At 43.6% G+C, this 22332-nt stretch overlaps 1 protein-coding gene across 6 annotated transcripts in view; it reads right to left on the bottom strand.

Annotated features, from left to right (window-relative positions):
* Positions 1 to 1189: 1189 nt before the first annotated feature.
* RAD51B (RAD51 paralog B) overlaps positions 1190 to 22332 on the bottom strand; it is a 557996-nt gene continuing 536853 nt past the window's right edge. For all 6 annotated transcript variants that reach the window (XM_057731230.1, XM_057731228.1, XM_057731233.1 and 3 more), the window contains 2 exons: positions 11790 to 11868; positions 1190 to 1716 (listed from right to left, as the gene is read on the bottom strand). In XM_057731230.1, coding sequence (XP_057587213.1) covers positions 1700 to 1716; positions 11790 to 11868 — 96 coding nt within the window. In that variant the 3' untranslated portion in view covers positions 1190 to 1699. The remainder of the gene's footprint in view (positions 1717 to 11789; positions 11869 to 22332) is intronic.

The raw sequence follows: 22332 nt of genomic DNA, 5'->3' as shown, positions 1-22332 counted from the left end.
GAATTAATAGTTACAGAGAACAAAATCTCTTTCTTAACTTCCCAAATAGTTCCTGGCTGTTTGAAATTAGCCAATTCATATTCAAGAATTCACAGGAAATGTACATTGAATCAGCTGCAAAAACTCAGCTTGGTTTTCACAAATGTTCTATTGAAGACCACAAGCTCTCTAAAGGCATCTCACTCAGAGCGAGACAAATGACCACAGTCTGGAAACTCTGTATCCTCCACCTCTTCCAGGTCCATCAAAATCTTTCTCGCCTTCCAATGCCCAGCATGTTGTTTGCTCTCCAGGAATACCTTCCTTGATTCACTCCAGCTGAATAAAATGTTCCTCCTTTGGCCCTTGCGGCATGTGGCTTGGGCGTACATCTATAATGTCAACTTTATTTTATTCTGCTTTATATTATAGTTAGGAGTACATGAGTCTTTTCCATTCCTTGTAATACACATAGCCTATTTTTTTTGAGCTTTGCCTTAGCATTTGCTGTGTGTGCAACAGATACTGAGTTGTTAAAGGACTTTGTCATTGAACCATTCTTCACCGATCAGGTATTACTTTGTGCACAGCACTGTTGGTCACTGAGAGCATACATGAACTAGGACAAGACTTGATTCTAGCCTCCAAGCATTTAAAAACCTCTGAAGGGGGAGCAGATACAAAGTGATTCTACAGAGGTCAGCTTGAATGTCACCAACAACCTGGGTAAAAGAGGTCTCAATGCCAAAAGCTGGGAAGATTTGATGCCGGGCTTCGAAGGGGCTGAACGCCCTAGACTCAAAGCTTCCGCTGGAAACCTCATGGCAGTAGGAGGGGTAGGCTGGGTGTTCTGCTGGAAACGACTAAATTATCCTATGGGTCACCAATTGATTTATTTGCTAATTGACTGGCCCAGCCTTGGGCTTTAGATCTAAAGAAATCATTTCATCCTTTATTAAATACTGCATGAATCTCACTCTTTGTTTTGCAGGGCTCTACACAATACACCAGTGAGACTTGAATTTACACCACAATAGGTGTGCCACTAATGACCTTCCAAATGCCACTAATACCATACATGTCCCGCTTCTCAGTTGGATCCGAACCTGTCAGCGAATTCTGAGACCATCGACCTCCCTCTGACACAAGAGCAGACCCCCACGCCCATGCCCGCCCCCAGCACTCCCCCCCCATCCTTCCATGATTTCGTTTCTGAATCAGTTACTCTTTGGAGACCCCAATTCCTTTACACCTACTCTTTTGATTTGGTGGACAATACTTTATTCGGAAATGTTCCCTCCTGTAATTACAAATCCTGTTAGTCATCCTCCTCCTCTCCGCAGGCGGATTGTGGGCTTTAATTAATTAATGTGGTTAAACCGCTTTGAGGTGCCTGGTTGAAAGGTGCTATATAAGTGCAAATTATTATTATTATGGCTGTTGCCATCCCATGGCGGCAAAGCCTTCAGCCCCAAGCATCTAGAGACCCGCACAAAAGCCTCTTCGTCTTCACCTTCCCTGCTAGGTCTGAGATGGCTGGCTCAATGGTAAAGGGTTTGGGGCGGGGGAGGGCTGGGGGGCAAATCTGTTACCATCTCAACAGCAATCATCTAATTAATCCCCATTATGTTGGCTTCCGTTTCCTTCTTCCAAGCAGCCCGGTCCTGTTTCATTTCACAAATCACGCCCCCATCAGCTCTAGACAAAGGTCATAGTGTCCCTATGGCCTCTGTTGTTCTACGGGGAAAAAAAAAGAAAGAGAGAGAGAGGGAGAGAAAGAATGTTTGAAAAACCGTGGCTGTCATGAAGGGCACTAACTTCTCACTAGCAACCTAAATAAACTTCTCCTTCCAATGGCAGTCCTCTTACACACATACCTGTCTATTATCCAGGGAGCCAATGGCTTTGCAAACCGGAGAAACCCAGAAACTCAGTACAGGTGTGGGCTAAGGCCCCACAGGCCCGGCTTGATTACCGATAACCTTAACAAAAGGGGAACCTTTCTGGGCTGGGTGGGAAGAGGTCATCCGGAGAAGCGGGAGCCCCCCTTCGGCTTCCTCTACTACCCCCAGGTTTCCCCTGAGAAAGCCAGCTGCCATCTGTAGCCAGGAAGCCCTCACAAAGACCGGGGGCCATGATTTAGATGTATTGTGCTACACCTAGCACACCCCAGCCCTTAACAAATGCCCAGGGCTTCTACTACGATGGGAGCCATTGAAAGCAGCCCTGTGGGGGAGACTTGGCCTCTCGAGGGGACGCTGCTGACCAAAATGCTCCTTACAAGGTTGTGCCTCACACCCTTTGTTGGCGTGGACGTGGGTGAGCCTCAGGGGGCCATGTCTTCATCTGCCTCCATTTATCCTCCCTATTGAAGGGCTCCTTCAGGACATCGGTCGGTCTCTGTGGGAAACGATTCGGAGAGCAACAAAAGAACTTGGGCCCTTTGGGGGGCCTTCAGAATTCAGTAAACATCTGGACACGGAAGGCCAGGTTCTCAAGCAGTCTAGCTGGGGAGATGTCAAAGGAGAGAAAGAGCTGTGTGTGCAGTGCAAGCTCTTAGTTCTGTGGCGACATTTGCTGTTGAAAAACACAGATGCCCCAGTAGGCAGATAGGATTTTTCAACAGCTCCTCTGTTTGTTAGTTTCTGTGAGTGCGGTGCACTGTTAGGCAGGTCCCATGGTGTGTGTGAGGAAAGAGAAGTTTCACAGGGCCCGGGAGCAGCATGTGATGGGTGTCCTGACTCTGTATGGGCTGTGAATAACCCAAGGTTGCATAAGCCTGTCCTGGGAATTGTTGTTAAGCATTTCTGTTAACCTTGAGCTTTGTAAAGCACTTTCTAGTCAAGGTGATTTGTTGGCTTCTCATTATGAGCACATTTTTAATTGACAAAAAAATGAAGTACCAAGGCTAAGTGATTTACACTTCATCACGTGATAAAATTCAGGATCTGAACTCTTGACTCTCCATGTTCCCTTTATTGTTGAATCAATCCATTTAGAACACATTAGTCAGCATGATTCAACATTAGTCACATGGCACTAATCAGCATTCCCCAGCATGCCCAAATCTATCCTCAAACAGCAAAAGAAACCAGCTTCTGTCAAGAGACAATGGAATGCCGTTTTTCTTAGCATTCAGGAGCTGACATCCAGTTCAAGTCCCATGTCCTCTCAGGAACCTTCCTCAGTCATCCCAGATGGAACGAGTCTATTTCCTCTATCCTTTCAAATCCCATTGTTTGAACCTTGATAATAGGTGTGGCAGCTTGCTTTTGATTACACTTATTTTTTGAGCTAACTAGACTGTGAGCTACAAAAAAAAAAAAAATGGTGGTGGGGGGGACCATTTTTTTTCAGCCTATCTCCCTAGAGCACCATGGTTTACAAACATTAGATGTTCGAGAAATACCTGCTTAACTGAACTCACTGAAATGGAGCTTAAGTCACATTCCAGAAAGAACTCCAAATCCTTTTGGAAAAGGCTTTCAAAGAAAATCAACAACCTGAATTGACTTAACATCTTTTGGTATTATTGCCTGGGCATTTTCACAAATGAAAATTATTAACTCTGTGAAGATAGCCAAATGGCTTCCCGGTTCTAAAAGCAGAGTGTAGATCTAATCTAACTACAGTCCAGGCCTTGGAATAAAGTTTTTCTCTATAACCTTATTCCAATTGACATTTTGTTCCATAGTTTTTTGGTTTTTTGTTTTTTTTTTTAAGTGGAGAAAGGGAAAAACACTTTGGAAAAAAGACATGTTTAGTCTATTACATCGGAACCAAATTCATACCTTGCCTTGTACTATAAGCACTAGTAGCTCTTGTTCAAGTATCCTTCTTGCGTAGGGCACAATAGCAAAACATGTACTAAATTTCTGCTTGACAGAGATTTTGTTTTGGGAGGGGGACCAAGATTTCTGGGTGCTGATCTTTGGTGGCATTACTGACTGTGATACTCTACTCCCCTGCTCTAGACTCTACCAAAGAATGTCCTGACAGAATTTTAAATATACAGTATTTTTTCTTTCTTTTTTTATTTTTAAGAACAGAAAAGCGTTTTATTTGAGCCAACCTAAGGACTAGGCTGGAAGCCCGCTTCCCAGATGACTCTGAAAAACTGCAATATTTATGTTGCATTTCAACATTATGCAACAAGTCCAGCCCTAGGGTCTGTGCTATTGTACCCTGGGGCCCAATCTTTACAACTGGACGCCTCTGAAAGAAATGTGTCACTAAATATTCATTTCCTCTTCTCTCTCATGATAGTTGAACTCCCCACATTTAGCTGGGCACATGGCCACTGAGATTAACAACTACATTTTCCAGTATTTCTTTCTATATCTATAGATTGGCGGAAATAAAGTATGTAACTTCTGGTTAATATCCTTAAAGGAAGGGGGTTGCCCTTTCCTCCCACCAAATCTCCACCTCACACAACTCCCGCTACCCGGATGCAGGATATAATACTGAGCCATTCTGGACCATGACAACAAGGGCAACATCCTAGGTATGATGGAGCAACAAGCTAAGAGCCGGAGTCCCTGGACCAACACGTGGGGCTGAGCTGCCACACCAGCTTGGACTGCGTTCCTCCACAATGCTATGTGAGAAAGCAGCCAACTCCCACCCTGTACCCCACTGTTAATCTAGGTTGTGGTTCCACCCAGCCAAATTTATAACTCAACTATACTTAGGAAATGTCTTAAGGGATCACTATATCAATGCGACTGACCCATCTTAGCTTAGAATTTCAGGATTTGAGATTCGGGATGGGCCTAGACTATCCCAACAGAAGCTCATGAAGCCTGAGAGATAAGCTGTCACAGGGGCTACCATGATGGAAGACAAGGGGGCCCGAATTCATTTCTGATTCTATAAACATCTTAGGAGCCCAGGTGGAGTGCTTGGAAAGGGCTACAAAGCCAATTTTGAGGCAGCGAACATCACTTCACCTTTCTGGAACTCAGTTCCCTCCCCTGAAAATAAGGATGAGGAATGGAACGAAAAGGTCCCTTTCTGGGAGGTGTATATAGCTAACTTCAGGAGGAGGAGAATAATTTTTGTCAGTTAATCATGGAAGTGTATGCCTAAAGCACATGCACGGTGAAGAAGATCCCTCTAGAAGCTATGGAAAGCGTACACCCCAACAGCAGAGATAAAAGAGGCAGCCATAAAGAATACGTAAGAAGATTCCCCATGGAAACACGACAATGAACTTACAATTATGTACAGCTATAGGAATTGGTCCACTACCTCCAGAAGAAGTGCAAATTGGTAAATCTCTTTGGGGAACAATTTGAAAATATATAGTGAAATTAAAAACGTGCATCCCCTGACTAGCCATTCCACTTTTTGATATATACCTAGAGAAACCCTCGCACCTGCATACCAAGCAACATGTGCAACAGGATTCATTAAGTTAACAAATAATCAAAATTTCCGTCAACAGGGGAACAGATAACATGGTATATTCATACAAGGGATAAGGATATCTCAGTTTAAGTCAAAGAACATGATCTATGTGTATCAACATGGATATGTTGCAAATACATAATGTTAAATGAAAAAAGCAAGTAGTGGAATGCTGTGTACAATAAACCATTTATGCAAATTTAGGCTGCACTCAAAACAAATATGATGTTTGGGTTCACATATATGTAGAATGTTTTTCAGAATGGGGAAAGGGATATATACCAAATCCTGGAGAGCTTTTACTTCCGTGAAGGAGTGCAGGGGAGAGAAGCAATGGACTAGGGATAGGAACAGAGGAGTTTTGAATTTTGTAGGGTTTTATTACCTGTAATTAAAAAAAAAAATCTGAAACTAGGAGTTTGGGATTAACATATACACACTGCTATATATAAAACAGATAAACAACAAGGACCTACTGTATAGTATAGGGAACTATATTCAATAGCTTGTAATAACCTATAATGGAAAAGAATCTGAAAAAATATATATATGTATAACTGAATCACTTTGCTGTACACCTGAAACTAACACAACACTGTAAATCAACTATACTTCAATTTTTAAAAATCTGAGGGATTTCCCTGGTGGCACAGTGGTTAAGAATCCACCTGTCAATGCAGGGGACACAGGTTCAATTCCTGGGCCAGGAAGATACCATATGCAGCGGAGCAACTAAGCCCGTGTGCCACACCTACTCAGTCTTCACTCTAGAGCCCGCAAGCCACAACTACTGAGCCCATGTGCTACAACTACTGAAGCCCACAAACCTAAAGCCTGTGCTCCACCACAAGTGAAGCCACCGCAATGAGAAGCCCGTGCGCTGCAATGAAGAGTAGCCCCTGCTCGCCACAACTAGAGAAAGCCTGTGTGCAGCAACAAAGACCCAATGCAGCCTAAAATAAATTAAATAATAAAATACATCTTTAAAAAAACCTGAAAAAAAAATAAATAAAATAAAAATCTGAAAAAAATGACAAAATGTTATTATTATTTTCTTCACTGTTCAGTATTTAAAATAGTTTTTCACATTGAAACAAAATCTCTCTTTGAGGCTAACAGCAAGAGTAAAAGAAGGGACCGAAGAGAGGGCCAGTGTGGGAAGATGTCAGGGAGGGAGGGGATGTGAAGTGAATGTTGAAAGAGGAGGAGAGACTCTGCAGATGGGGGTCCTGCCTCCTCTGCCCTGGGAAACACCCCAGGGGCAGGCAGAAGCAGCTCCGGACAACGCGACAGACCTGCTCTGCCCTCTCCTCTGTGACCTGTGTGAGCGAGTTCACTCTGCTCCACTGAATCCCACGACTCTCTGCCAGGCTCCCACAAGCATGCCAGGCTGTGCCAGGTGTGTGGGTGATGTTTACCAAGCAGACACCTCCACACCTCGACGAAGACAGATTGAGAATCTTCTGGGTCACTTTGAGTCCACCGGGCAGAAACATTTAGATGGGTTACTGATTCTAACTGAAATCTGATGAACTCAGATCATGGTATTTGGGGGAAAAGAATTTTTCAATGAATCATCCATTTGGCTCCGTGACTAAGAAAATGGGGCGGAAGAATCTAACTCAACTTTGTGACAAAGGAACAAACAGAGGAGATTAATGTCTTTCCCAACATGCTTTGAAAGGGGATCAACCATTCTTGATTTTACAAGAAAGATGAGGCACATAGCTTTCCAGCTCTTTAAAAAAATCATTGTTTCTTTATTTTCTGGTTTCTTCTGAGTCCCTATACTAGGTTATAACCCCCAGTATACGGACTGGTTGGAAAAACAGAAGACTAGCTTTGTTTCTAGACGTCTCTGGACCTATCTCAGGGTGCTCTGGGCTCCCCTGAGCTTCCCCAGCCCCATCCCAAGCTTCATGCCGCTCATTCAAACCTCAACTAGTAAGAACAGCACCAGAATCCAGATTCAACCTGTCTTACCTGATCTTTATTTTTTTTAAAAAATGATATAAAAGCACATAATTCTGTCCTATTGAGAAACCAAGCCATTGCCTCTATCCTGTTTAGAACAACTTGGTTTTTGTTTTTCAAATGCTTCCTAGATTCCTAAGGAAAAGGAGAGTGTAGGGCAAGGGAAGAGTGAACAAGGAGGCGCCCCCCTGAGCCCGCCTCTGCCTTTTCCTTGGCCAACCCCTCCTAAAGCATCTGCTTCTTTCCCAAGCCGGCAGAGGCCTTTATGCCCAGATCCCCATGAAAGCCAGGATGGCTCTGGGAGACCCAGGCCCCTGGGTTTTCCCTTCACTTCCTGCAGCATCAGCAACAGCCCGGGTGCTTTCAATTACAGAATCTTTATTCCTGGGCTTAACACAGAGATCCAGGGACCCCAGCTGTGTTTTGGGTGGCACAACATTTGGGGCTTGCTGGGGAAGAAATGGACACGACCAGAACAGATGTGGGTCAAGTTCGAGTTCACTGTAAATGCTCCCTTCCCTTCTGCAGCCATGTGGTTCTGGGGACCCGCTCCATGCAAGCCGATTTCCAAAGCCAAGGCCCCCTTTTCCCTCTCCACTAGGTCCCGGCGCCCCTTAGCCTCACTCTAAGCTTTCCCGCTCAGTGAGCACTGGGATTTCATGGTGAACTCTGGGAACAAAAGGAAAAACGGCTTAATGGGATCTTTCCCGGCCCCCTTCCATCTTTCCCACTTCAGTTGCATAAAACAGCTGAACTCTCCCTCTGCTGGGACCTGGCCCCTGTCAGATTCTGAACCATCAGGAAGTTGGAGGCTGTGAGATCCCTCTCCTTTGGGGCCCAGATGTTTCCAGGGTCTGGGGCCCAAGTATTTCTAGAGTCTTGGGCCCATCCAGGAGAGACCAGGATCCCGGACCAATGCAAGACAGACAAAGAAGATGCAAACAGCATGGTATTACCATGGCAATAGCCTGAGTCAGGCGGCCTCCTGAAGATGCTGGGAGGGTGGGTTTTCTTTCTTTTTCTTTCTTTCTTTTTTTTCTTTGCAAAAGGAGAATAGTTCCGCTTTCTATTTTACTACAACAATAGCATGGACCGGCTCCTTCAAGTGTTTCAAAAAGCAGCCTGAGAAATCTCTAACCAAGCCCTTCAGTCTCTCCAGCCTGCCGTTTCATTGTCCCTCCCATCCCAGTGAACAAAGGGGCGGGAAGGCTGGAAGGCCCCCAGTTAACGGCTGTTCTCAGCATCCTAATCCTTGAGAACCAGGGAGGGGAATGGCCTGTGGAGCCGGTAAATCGAATGCTGGCCTCACCTTTTATTCCCTCCCTCTGCTTCTGCACTCAGGAGCTCTTCAGGTATTCTAAAACCTCCTGGTTAGCAGGCTGGTAGGAGTCTTGAGGCTTGCTAAGGGGATAAAAGGCACCCACCGATCATTCCCACATTCACTAATAGCCCTGCTCCCCTGCCCACCCCCGCCCCCCCCAAAAAAAAGAAAGGGAAGGGGAGCCTGTTCGCATTGTTCTTTCCTGTCACTCCAGGCTGGCCCCATTACAAAGACGGAATGTTGAGCCACAGTGGCTGGGCTGGCAGTTTCCTGTCTAAGTGGTACCAGAGGAGCTGCCTTCCCTCTTCCAGCCCTTCCCCTCTGTCTCTAAGCCCCTCAGACATGGATCGTATATCCCCTCCCAGAGCTGCAGACACCAACCTCCAGGCCACCGCAGGACGATCGTGCCAGAGCAACCCCTCACACAAGAAAAGCTCCTCGGCCTTGACTTCTGGTACCTTTCCAAGGTTATCACCCAGGGATTTAAGGTTTCTTTGCTTTAAACCTGGGGAATGGTGCAGGTGTTTTTTAGCTCCGTCATCTGGTAAGACTGGGGGCAAAAATAAGCTTTTACGTTCAGGTTCGTAGAGATCTCAAGGGCACAACGTTACGGAGCTAAGTGAATGATAAGCACACCATCTCCTTGGAGAATCAGATAAAGGTGAAGTGGGAAGGCCTTAAGGGATCACCCAGGCCCGTGATTACAATCCAAGTAAGAAAAGCATTTTGCACTGCAACCTCGGTACACACACAATCACACAAGAAATATTTCACGAAACAGTACAATACGGGTGATATCATCTGTTACTGTCTATTCTCTCTCTCTTTTTTTTAATGCTGGTTGTGATTCCTTAATTTTATTTCATGACCCACCAATGGGTTGCAAAACAGTTTGCAAAGCACTGAATCAAGGTCAACACTGTTTTTTTCAAGCTGACAAAACTAGGATGCTAGAGATTTTCTCAAGAACATACCTAAGCTGGAAAGGATCCGCATTTTTCTGAGGATCAGAGCTCCTTTTTGTTTTCCCAAAGCCTTGGAAGCACACAGCTCAGAGGGAGGGAATGCCCAGAGGTTTGCATTAAGTGGCATTGCTGATAGGGGCAGAAGGGTCTTGCCACCTCCAGAACACCTCAGAGAGGAAAGTGTAGCTTCAAAAGCAAATAGGTAAGGCTCTGAGATCTCCCAGACATTTCTATTTATGGGTTGGCATTCTTGCATCATCAGACACTTTCCTGAACGCTTCTCTTTCCTGGACACCCAGCTGCAGGTCAGCCTCCTACAGTAATCTACTTTCTCCCATTTTCCAACTATTTCTAATAGCCGTTCTTTGCAGTTTCTCAACCTCTACCAATTCATTGTAGTTCCAGTTTCTACTTCCCCTAAACAACTTCCTCCTTCCTGTCAACATCATGATCTGAGCAATGAGAATCAGAGAGGCAACTCTGAATCTTGCTCCCACAAATATGATCTAAAAGTTATCCAAATAAGACCAGGCTTTCAAATGTTATTTACTAAAATGCCCAGTGATCAAGATACAGGCACCATATCAAGGCTCTCCTACAAGCCATCTGGTCAGAACTGGTTCTTCTCCTCCTGAAATTATCTTGTAATCTTCCATAGAACTTCTTGAAATCTTCATCTAATTTTGCTATTTACTAGACTTCTAATCTTTTAAGAAAGGCTCTAAAAATGAAGAGCCAAAGGGCACACTGTGCACTGGGTAAACACAAGTCCAGCTTTCTGACTGCTTATTCCTTATACACCCTTAGAGAGCCTGTAACAAAGGGGCCTGCTGTTTGCTTTGCTTAATCTGGTCTTAAAATCTCTGCTTCTTTGTCAGAAAACAATATTTGCAATTGTAAAAAAAATATTTACCAAGGAACTTGGATAGCGTAAGTCAAAGGCTAAGAGCCAAAGGTCAGTAGTTCTTACTCCAAATTTCCCCGGACCCGAGTCCCTGCTGTGGAGCTCAGCTGCACCAAACAAACATGCTGCTTTCTGGGTCCATTAAGAAGTAGATGTTTTAGAAGGAAAGGAAAGGGAAGGCTGCAGCCTGCTCATCAGTCACAGGCCTGAACCGTCCAGCCTGCCCACAAAAGTCCTGCTAGATCTTTGCAATGCAATGTGTCTCCATGGGGATACTGTAGGGACTTGCCCTGTTTCACAAACTTGAGGAAAATACTCAGCTTACAAAATCCTAAAGGGCAGATATTCCTCCCATGAACAGCAATGACAACATGCTCCTCTGTGGTGCTGGCCAGATGCGCACCTATGCATCTCCGTGGGTGGGGCCTCCTGCCTGACAGTGGGGGACAGATGTGTATCCTGAGCACTTCTGTGGGGACCCTCCTTAATCTACAAAGCAGTTTGGGACATCTGACCCTGTGGGCTAAGTTCAATGGGGTTTGAATTTACCCCCCTTCTGTTCATTGTTCTCTGCAGACTTGCCATTGGACGCCTTTCCTAACCACCCAAGGACCCAGAATCTGGGAACGATGCCCCTCAATCCCCTTTCTTCCCTGTTTGTTGCATTGGTTATAGGTTGTGGCCTTGGGGGCCTCTACCATGAGCCAGAACTCAGGTCCATGTCACAAAGTGCAGGTCTGCAAGGCCTGGTCCCCAGTAGGGACTTGAACACAAGGGGGAGGAAGTGGAGTAACGAGAAGGAGGCTGAGGAAGTAGTGCTCACGGAGCCATGACAGAGTGACCCACAGGCTTCTGCACACTAAGTGAGAGGGCTCTGAGGCAGCACTGGGTCCTCCACGCTGGCGTCACAGACCTACCGCCTGGTCGCTCACCCCACGGGATCTGCAAAGGGGACTGGGGTGGCCGCAGTGCCTAGCCTGCTCGATTTGCCCCTCGTTCTTGGGTTGTCTCGCTCTGTTAGGAAATTCTGTACTTCTCCCTGACCTCTGTCAAATTCTTGCCACCACTGTCAATCTCTTTTATCTTATGTGGATAAATATCACTGGCCAATTCATATGGGCCTTTGATTCTGTCCCAAAGGAGCTTCTATCAGGAGCATAACAGTAATTTCCACCCGCAATGGGCATCACTGAGCATAATCAGCCCCAAAAATGACTTAATCCGAGGATCTTACCTTGAAGAACCAGGCCTTCCTTCTCGATAGTGTAGACGAATGCAGTGAAGGGCGCCAGAGGGGACTTGGCAATGAGAATCTGCACAGAAAGCATATTTGCTCAGGATTAGTCAAAGGAAATAGAGATGAGCCTCTATTCACTCCTCTTCACACTTTGAAACAAAGTGTTAACGTGTAGCTATAAACCTTGAGGTTTATTTATTTTGAAATTACTTTAGAAACAAATGAGTGTTATCCCTTCAGTCAACTGATCACCTTGGAAGGCTGTACATCCATTCCAACTATTCTACCAGTGAATGCCATATTCTGAACCAGCTCTAGACATAAGTTTCATTATTATATCACATGCTTAAATAGTTACCTTTCTGCCCAATGATAAAGTTAGCCTGATTCTCTAATTTTATTAATAAATTTAGCTATCTTACTAAAAAAGAATTCAAATCTACCCCTAAGAGATAAAGATTTAACATCACTGCAAATATTCAAAATAACTTCCTAAAGGCAGAGCCATGGTAGGTTGCTTTGTTGGCCCCAAGTCTTCACCAAGTCTGTATTCTCACCATTAGCCATGTGACTACATTCCCTCTTATAAGAGGTGTAGTCTTCCCCATGGCCCTTGACTGCGAGTTTGGCCACAGGACTTGCTTTGAATAATTGGTTGTGCCAGTTCTTAGCCTAGGCCTTAAGAAGCCTCACATAATTCCACTTGTTCTCTCATGCTTCTGCCACTGGCAGAGAAAAATATGTCCAAGATAATCTGTCATCTCATAAGGAGGATGAGAGACACCTGACGCAGAGCTGGCCAGTCAGGCCCAGTCTCAAGAGCCGACCCCCAGGAGACCCACATACACGTTGGTTAAATGCTTACGACTGTACGCACGTCTCTGTGATTTTGATGTTGTTGTCACGAAGCATTATTGCAGTGAGCGTTGACTGCTATACCAGCCAACACAAAATATCAAAAATATTTTGAACAATGGCATCCTCCTAAGAAGATACCTACTTTAAAGGGGATGGTCATTTGGTCGTTAAAAAAAGTGCTATCATTAACACCCTTTATCACACTTGCCATGACTCCCCAGAACCTCTAAGAACTGGCAGATTGTTATATTATAAAATGTCTCCTGAAGGAAGACGAATATCCGTTTTCTGTTTTACAAATTAACGTAATCAAAAAACAGTGACAGTTTGGCACAGAGCCACTTAGGTAATCAGGGAGGCAGGGGAGAAGGAAGAAATAATTTCAAATAACCAAAAGGCTTGCACGTACCATCTCACTCTACCTCAATTCAACAAACATTTACTGACTGTCATCTATGAGAAATGGTTGAATAGGATGGTAGAAAGGTCACAGGTTGTAATGAACCAGGCTCTTCCACTAAACAACTCAGTGTCTACGGCAAGGCCTGTGATGTCCCCCTAGTAGCCGCCCTTTTTCTTCCTTTCAGTTAACAGCTCCCCAGGTTTCAACATTTTTCTGCCTCTTTTGCAACCAGGTGTGCTATGTGGCTAAGCTTTGACTAACAGAATGTGAGAAAAAGTGACAGGGAGCACTTCTGGATTATAGGAAAATTGTAGGTTCTTCATTTTCCCTTTCCTTCTTCCCCAGGGCAGGAACCAGCCTCAACCACATCCTGGGGCATGATGAGGCAACGTGGGAGAAGGAAGCTGGGTGGCCTGATAAATCAGCGAAGCCTCCCACCTGGGGTTACCTGTCCAGCTCAGTACAGAGCCACTTATCTGGACCCCCATATTTCGGATGTCTTGGTTACTATGGTGTAGCCTGAATTCTACCCAATACTGTGGCTCTGGACAACCTCACCTTTTTGAGTCTCAGTTTCCTTACAGGTAAAATGGGGAAAACAGCACCCATCTAAATGCGTTTATTTTGAGGATTAAAGTATATAAAATGCCTATGTCAAACTAAGAACCTTAGTTTGAACATTTCCAACCAACTCACCACATATGTTTCCCAAGTACCCCTTAACTTTCACTCACCAAAACCCAAAATACTTTGCTTTTACTGGAGGATTCCACTCAAGTTGAATCTCCATTTTTATAACTGCTCTAAAGTTACCTAGATAAACTTGTTCATCCTTCTCAGAACTGATGAGCAGATGATATAGACGGGCAGTTACATCTTCATCAAAAACATCTCACCAGAAAATTAAGGTGGAACTTTTCTCACAGAGATAGTTTAGGGATGGCTCAACATGAGTTTACGGATGCCCCTTGGTAGGGGAATGGCATGGTGGAAGAGAGGACAGTGATTCTCAAGCTTTAATGTTGGTTTGAATTACCTGCAGGTCCTGTTTACATGCAGATTCTGATTCAGTAGGTCTTGAGTGGGACTTGAGAGTCTGCCTTTCTAGCAAGCTCCCAGGAGATGCTGATGCTGTGGTCCAGAGACCACATTTTGAATAGCTGGGTTCAGGAAACTAGCCTGATTGAAGAGTTGAAGATGGAGAAGTAAGAGATGGGAGTCCTGGAGTTAGTTAGGAAGCCACTGTAATAATTCAGGAATGAGATGGCAAGAGCCTAAACCACAGGTGTGTCAGGACAAATGGGAAAAAGGAGATGGGGAAGAGAAATATAAATCCTTTAGCTCAAAGAGGAATACAAATATCCCAAACCTCAGATCTTTATTGCCTGCATGAAAAAATTGGACATGAAACCAAAAGGGTATAAATAAACAGCATTCAATAAAGTATTGTACTATATTTTTGAACATTTATTTTATAGACCGCAGAATCTGAGACTCAGAAAAAAGGATGTGATATTCCAATGCAACCAATAAATGACATCTGAGCCTAAGCCTTTCAGCTGAGTGGCACTACCTCTGTCATCTAACAGCTTCCTCTCCCAGGGAGCACATGCCCACTCTGGGAACAAGCCCAGGGCCCCAACCAGAAGGACCTCACTATAGGGACCTCACACCTGGAAATACCTCCTTTCCAGGAAATCAAGGGGTTTGGACAGGTCATTGATTAATGCCCTGTCCCTCCCAAGCAGGGTTTAAAATGGGTTATCAAAAGGATGATTGCATGCAGTTAGAAAGAGGAAGTCATCAGTTACGTCAGATGAATCCCACTTCCTTTTTTTGGGAAAAAAACTTTCAGATTGATAGATCAGAGTGCTACCACCAACATGAACTATTTGATTTTCAGCAAAAAATTTAATAAATTCTCAGTAGCCTTCTGGATAAAGTGAAAACAAGTTGGGCTGGATGCTAATACCATTAAGTGGATTTGAAAATGACCAAAAGATCAACAGCAATCTGGTGAGGGGTAACAACCTCTAGTAGAATGTACTTGATTCTATCCTTAGTCCTATCATATTAAACATTCTTAATACCTGAATGAGGACATGGATGTATTCAATCACATCTATACAACACATTTGGAACCCAGCAGGGAATAGAACTGACAAAAATTGCTACCTTAATAGAGCTTAGACTCTAAAGGAGGCAAAAGATAATGTACAAGATGAATAAGTAGTGAAATATATGACATATTAGATGATTGCATGTCCTAAGGAGAAGAAAAAGCAGAGAAAGAGTATAGAAAGTGCATTGGATCAAAAGAGGGGGCCCATTTAAAATAGAGTTGTAAGAGAAGACCTCATTGAAAAGGTGACATTTGGACTTGTGGATCATGTGACTAAACCAATTGCTAGGATGCTGAATATGGTAACAGAAAAAAAATTTAGAAGAAGAGTTACTATATTCGCTTAAATAATCATTATATGGAAACAAATCTCAATTTGGTTACAATGTTGGGACAAATCCTACAAATCTTTTAGGGCACAGTTTTATTGAAATATATGTAAGACCTTGGCCTTAAGAATAGAGGACCAACTACTGGTTACAGAATAGGGAGGGAGATTTAACATTCAGAAAATAAATTAGGTGTTGGCTCACTACCGTTCAATACCAGCTGGCTGTGAGACGTGGTTTGCAAAAATCTAGTGTGATCTCAGATTATATGAGCGGAGACACAGTATCTAGAACAAGGGAAATATCTAGAACAAGGGAAGTATCTAGAAGAAGGTCCTGCTCTTCTCACTCAGCAAGCCATGCTGGATGCAATGTGTTTGGATTAGAGCCCAAATTCCTACAGGGAAACTGACAAACAAGAGAACTGAGGACAACCATCAAGGTGGTTAGATGCCCAAAGCAACCCATAACCACAAACACTTCAATGCAAACATGCTGGTAAGAGGCCTGGGGTGAAGGTGCGTATTGCTTTTAATATGAATTTTCTGACCTGGAGATTCTATAGTGTTACACAGTAGAGAGGGGAAGTGTAAGTTAGCTTTTTAGTCCAAGAGGTTTCAGAAAAAAAGTGACACTTGCCATATTGACTCCTCCCTTTTTCAGACTTGAATGAGTAACCCATGCCCTTGTGCCTTGCAAATAATAGATTACCTTCTTATAAAGCAAACAACCCTCCGTAGCAGATAACTGAGGCTGTTCTATTTTAGATGTTGTCAACCTATAAAGCTGGAGTGTTCTAATCATTGCCTGCCTTGTGCTATTGTCAGGTGTCCTTCCGTCTTCTTCAATACAGAAGTCTTATGGAGGGGCTGGTGGCTTAATAAAATTCCAGAGCCTTAGTGAAAATTTTGTATAACACTCAATGGTGTGTGCAGTGTGTGTAGTTGGCTTTGGAACCCTCTGAGGGTTCACAGAAATATGTAGTTGGGTAAGAATGAGTACAGACACGTGTGGCTCTGAAAATCCTGGAACTCCACAAGACGGGTTTGTGGTATTGTGAGCCATAATCCCACCTCCTGCAAACAGCCAGATTGTTTTTCTTGAATATTTCCTTTATATCAGACAGGCTGGACTGTAGCTACACCCTAATGGGTACACTTTCTCCTCTCTTCACCTATTCTTTCAAGGAAAGTGTTCATCGATATTTTTAAATCATTCAAGGAACATTTAAGGTATACCTACTATGTGCTAGGTGTTGGATCCCAAATCCCACTACTGTCTGGAACTAATTTCCATTATTTGTCCCATCCACCCATCTATGCATGTACTTGTTCAACCCATAAACCTTTACTGGGCAATTTCCCTTATGCTAGACACTGTTCTAGGTGCAGGGGACACAGCAGGGGGCAAGACAGATGAGGTCCTTGCTCTCATGGAGCTGACATTCTGGTGGCAGAACATAAACAGTACAGGGAAGCCTTTAGGCCTTTGGGCTTTTTTCACTTTGATCTTCATTCTTGGGCACTCATTCATTCATTCAGTCCATCCATCAGCAAACATTTATTGAGTACCTACTATGGGTCAAGAGGATTCAATTTGCACCATGTGAATTTGCATTTTTTAGAAGACTGCCATCTGAGACTCAGAGATGTAGAGAACAAACTAGTGGGGGGACCTCGGGGGGTGGGGGAAGGGGAGGTATAAACTACTGGGTGTAAGATAGGCTCAAAGAGGTATTGTACAGCAGGGAAATATAGCCAATATTTTGTAATAACTGTAAATGGAAAGTAAACTTTAAAAGTTGTACAAAAAATTTTAAAAAAGAAAACAAGATACACAATCATAGAGTAGACCATTAATTAAACTTCCACCATTAAGATGAAAAAAGAAAGACTGTCATCTGTTTCTACCTCAATTTATTTTCTAGATGTATGTTCTGAATTCTCAATGGGATTGCACAGATCAGAGATATTTCCTTTGATCCCATACCCTTCCATTCCACAGGGCCCAGTCCAGTGCTTTGCATGTGTGGGCTCCTAAAATGACCGATGGGCATTTTCTTCACTATTCCTCACTTTATCCCCAGGCTGTATGTGTGAAGGTTTCTCCCAGTATACAAGTGAAAACCCAGAGGCCTAGGTACTCTACACAAAACAAGGGAGAAGCTGGCTCAGAGCTCACTGGCCTCCCCTTCAGACCCTCTTCCCCTTCTTTTACATCCCTGCACTCAGGTACCTATTTTGCTCTGAGCAAATAAGTTGTCAGCTGATTCTCTTCAGCTCTAAAGCACAGTTAGTTTAAACCTTCCAGGGTTATCCCTTCTGGTGTTTGCATTTTATTTATTTATTTATTTATTTATATAAATTTATTTATTTATTTATTGACTGCGTTGAGTCTTCATTGCTGTGCATGGGCTTTCTCTAATTGCGGTGAGCGGGGGGTTACTCTGTTGTGTGGGCTTCTCATTGCGGTGGCTTCTCTTGTAGCGGAGCACGGGCTCTAGGCACGCGGGTGTCAGTAGTTGTGGCTTGCGGGTTCTAGAGCACAGGCTCAGTGGTTGTGGCGCGTGCTCCGCAGCATGTGGCATCTTCCCGGACCAGGGCTGGAAGCCGTGTCTCCTGCATTGGCCGGCAGGTTCTTAACCACTGTACCACCAAGGAAGCTCCACAGTCCATACTTTTAACTAGCATGATGGTAGACCCCAACCTGTCATGCACAGATCAATCCACTTCCATGAGATAAGACATCAAAGAGGCAGAATACATAACACCAAACAAGGGCATTTTTTCTGCAGCATGGATACTGGACAATTCAAGACAAAGAAGGGAACTAGATAAGGCATCCATGCAGGTTGACTCAGCTGTTCACAAGCTTCCACATCGACAATCTTCCTCTGTCCTTCGTGTCTGAATATCCAAATCCTACCTACCTGTTGAACCCCATAAAAATGCTACCACCTCTAGAAAGCTTATGCCAATTTCTCCAGCCTGGGATAATGTCTCTTGAATCAATCACACTCTATCTGTACCTCTCTAATAGTACTTACTGTCCTCTCCACCATTTTATAGTTAATGTTACTTGAATTTACTACCATGTATTTGAAGGCAGAGACCACCATCATCATTGCTGCTTCTCCTAGTCCCATCAACCTCCAGTATGGTGCTGTATGCATAACAGAAGCGCAACTATGAAATACAAAATTGGTGACCCTCAGAAGCTCTGACTCATACCCATTTCGAGGACTTAACTGGCACCCTATCCCCAAAGTTGGGGGACTTAGAAGATGCCATAGGAAAGAGCAGGCTGCCCAGTCAATCACTGCCAAGACTCTCAGCTTGGGCAGGACCAAAGTCAGTCTTTGGTTTCAGCTTGCTATAGCATCACATGTTTTTCCTGGCCTGATCCCACTTCCAAGAGGCTCAGAAAGTGGAAAAAGGAGCCATAGAACAGAAAGTGCTGGGCATAGGAACCTCAGGCCTCCTCCAGGATGGTGACACCTTCTAGGGACAGTGCCTGTGCCCATTTAAAGTATAGGTGTGACCCTCCTCTGGAGCAACCCAGCCTAGCCCTTCTCCTCCATGGGTGGCCGGGAAGGCCAGTGTGGAGAAGACAGCACAAAGATGTCAGGAACCTTGGGTACAGGCTATCCTGGAGGCTGCTTTTACAGAGTTCTGTTCCTGGCAGGGTATACGAGTTTCTGCAAAAGAGCCCTGACTTTAGGAAAAAGTGAGTTTTGCCTTTGTGGCCCAGGGAAGCAGACATGAATAGGCAGCCATGGGCTGAGGGTAAGCTGGCACTGATTCTTGCACTTTCTCTTCTCCAATTCCTGTGCCAAGCAGGCTTCCTTTAACACTGCTAATGAATCCTTCCTCTCTTTCATTTCCTTCCCCTTCCCACCCATCACCCCAAATCTCATATTGGTTGGGGGCAAAGGGCAGAGTAAAATGAGCTGGCAGAAGGAAAGTATAAGCAGAGTTTCTTCCTGTAGGGGCAGGTGGTAGGCCTGGCATTCTTTCTATCCCTTTCTTTCTATTTACAAAATGCAGGGCCCAAAGACAATGCAATGTGTTCAGCCAAGAAAACTGGGGTGAGACGCAGTTGAGCTGGACAGCTCAGAAATAGGACTTTGCATCCATCCAGAGTTTCCTAGCTTGCTAACTTTTTAACCCTCTCTCAGTCTCCCCCATGATCTGCAAGATTATGTGGCAGTTGATGCAGTCACCTGGCAGTCGATGACGTCACCAGCGATGTCCTTATTGAACACGTCTAATACTTTCTTCCGTGTGCAAGGGTCCTGCTGGGAAGCAAGGGAGCAAACCCACTGACTCTAAAATGTCCTTCAACAGGGACCCTATTATCTAATTTCAACTGGATGCCTGGGCTAATAAAACCCATTGCTAAGCTAACCAAACCTTTCCTCTAGCTGTGCCAAACGTCTGCGACAGAAATCCTTCATGCCAGGGATTTTCCTCCTTGTCCAAGACTTAAAAAAAGGTTGTTTTCTCAGCTGCTTTGAAGCCCAGGAAAAGAGCCAGGGAGGCAAACAAGCCAGCCAGTCTTGCATCAGATAATTCAACAAGCTTTTGATAACCTAAGGTCTTCTGTCCCTTCCCCAGGTTGAGTTGAACTCTCCAAGCCAAGGGACAGAAAGGCCGGAAATGCTCCAGACAGGAAGATCTCTGTGGCTGGATGGACGCCACAGGATCGGGTGGCGGGGGGTGGGGGGGCTTGAAGTGTACTCAGTGATCCTCAAAGGAATTCCCTAGTCATTGTGTTAAGAGAGCTGGAGGGAAAGATGGCAGAGGTCCAGGTCCCAGTCCATATCTGGATTGTGTCCTGATTAGAACCTGCTTCATCACTTGGAAAATCACTCTCCACGGAACACTGAAGCCTCAGTACCAACGGCTTTGCATTATGAAGGGAGAGTACAGAATGAGTTTGAAGGTGTCTAAACTGCCTTCTCAAAATAGAGGAGCAAGATCTGTAGAAATAATACAGTGCTGGAAAATGACAGGGTGGAAAAATGAACTGTATTTGAGCAGGAATGAACTTATTAATTTATCTACATGTGGCCTATTTCACAACTTTTCCTACAGAAACTGGGAGCAGAAATCTGGAGTTGATCTGAGTCCCTTATGAAATATAATTCTAGACCCTGGGAAGATTCTCCTAGAAAGTTTGGCCCTGAGGCTACAAGATCTTATTCCCCCCCAGAGTATCATTATGTTCTTTCATAACATCTCTCTGGGTGAGGTGATGGTTTAAAAATGTTTATATAATACATTAGGTCCCCAAAGTTTATAAACTAAAAGAGCTTGCTCCTTAAAGAAAACATTAATTTCTTCAGATCAATAGGCTATTAACTTAGTAAGTTATGGGATGGCAATAGTTCAGGGTCAGGGTGGTATTTTGAGTTTATTATTTTTCCCATCATTTTATTATGAAAAATTTCAAACATGCAGCAAAATTAAAAGAATTTTATAGTGAATACTCATAAACCTATCAAGTGGATTCTACCACTAACATTTTATTATACTTGTTTTTATCACTTATCTATCCATCCACCAACCTATCTTATTTTTTTGGTTGTCATTGCATTTTAAAGTAAATTGCAAACAGTGCAATTCTGCCTAGATACTTTACCATGCATATAATTAACTATAAGCTTAATATTTGTTCATATACTTTAAAAACTATGTTAGGTTTTTTTCCCAGTACACTTTATATGTAGTTTGAAAGGTTAGTGACTTTTCCCCTCAAATTATGCTAAAATCAGAGAGAATTTAGTGACTACACCTATATGGTAGCATGACAATTTATACAGTCAAAAAATATGGGTCATTAATTCTTTCTATATTGAATATCAACTTTACTGAGGTGAATTTATATACAATAAAATTCTTAATATGGGCATTTAAGTTATATATTTTCCTCCAAGCACTGCTTTAGCTGCATCTAATAAGTTTTGGTATGTTGAATTTTTGCTTTCATTTTCTCAAAGTATTTTCTAATTTCCCTTGTTATTTTTTGACTTGTTGCTTATTTAGGAGTGAGTGTGTGAGTATATGTTTAATTTGTACACATTTTAGAATTCCCCAAATTTCCCTTTTTTTATTACTCCCAGTGTGATTAGTTTGCATGCTTTTGTCCTTTTAAATTAACTGAGGCTTTTTTTGTGGCCTAATATATGGTCTATCCAGGAGAATGTTCCACATACACTTGAGAAGAATGTACATCTGCTATTGCTTGGTAGAGTGTCCTACAGATGCCTATTAGGTCTAGTTGCTTTATAGTATTGTTAAGATCTTCTATTTCCTTGTTGATCTTCTGCATAGTTGCTCTATCCGTTATTGAAAGTGGGTATTGAAGTCTCCAACTATTGTTGTTGAATTGTCTATTTCTCCCTTCAATTCTGTCAGTTTTTGCTTCATATATTTGGGGGCTCAGTTGTTAGGTGCATACATGTTTAACATCCTTACGTCTTCCCAATGGATTCACCCTTTTATCATTATAAAATGTCCTTTTTTGTTTCCAGTAATAATTTTTGTCTTAAAGTCTATTTTGTCTGATATTAGTATAGCCTCTCTAGCCCTTTTTGGGTTACTATTTGTAAAAGGGTTCCTAGACCCAATTCCAATGTGTGTGTTTGTGGAGACTTTCCCACATCAACAAGCAATTCTCGGACACCAGCAGGGTGTCCAAGAATTCAACTCTGCTTCTGACATTATCTACCCAGAGACAGAACTGTATTCCACAGGTAAAGAGCTCAGTCCCACAAGACTGCCCTCCACAACAGATGCCAGTCACAAGCCCAGGTTTATACCTGTG

This window comes from Hippopotamus amphibius, chromosome 4 (assembly GCF_030028045.1).
Source record: "Hippopotamus amphibius kiboko isolate mHipAmp2 chromosome 4, mHipAmp2.hap2, whole genome shotgun sequence".
Taxonomy (NCBI): Eukaryota; Metazoa; Chordata; class Mammalia; order Artiodactyla; family Hippopotamidae; genus Hippopotamus; species Hippopotamus amphibius.
Note: the sequence above shows the minus strand (reverse complement) of the source record. Positions and strands in the feature narration are given on the sequence as shown.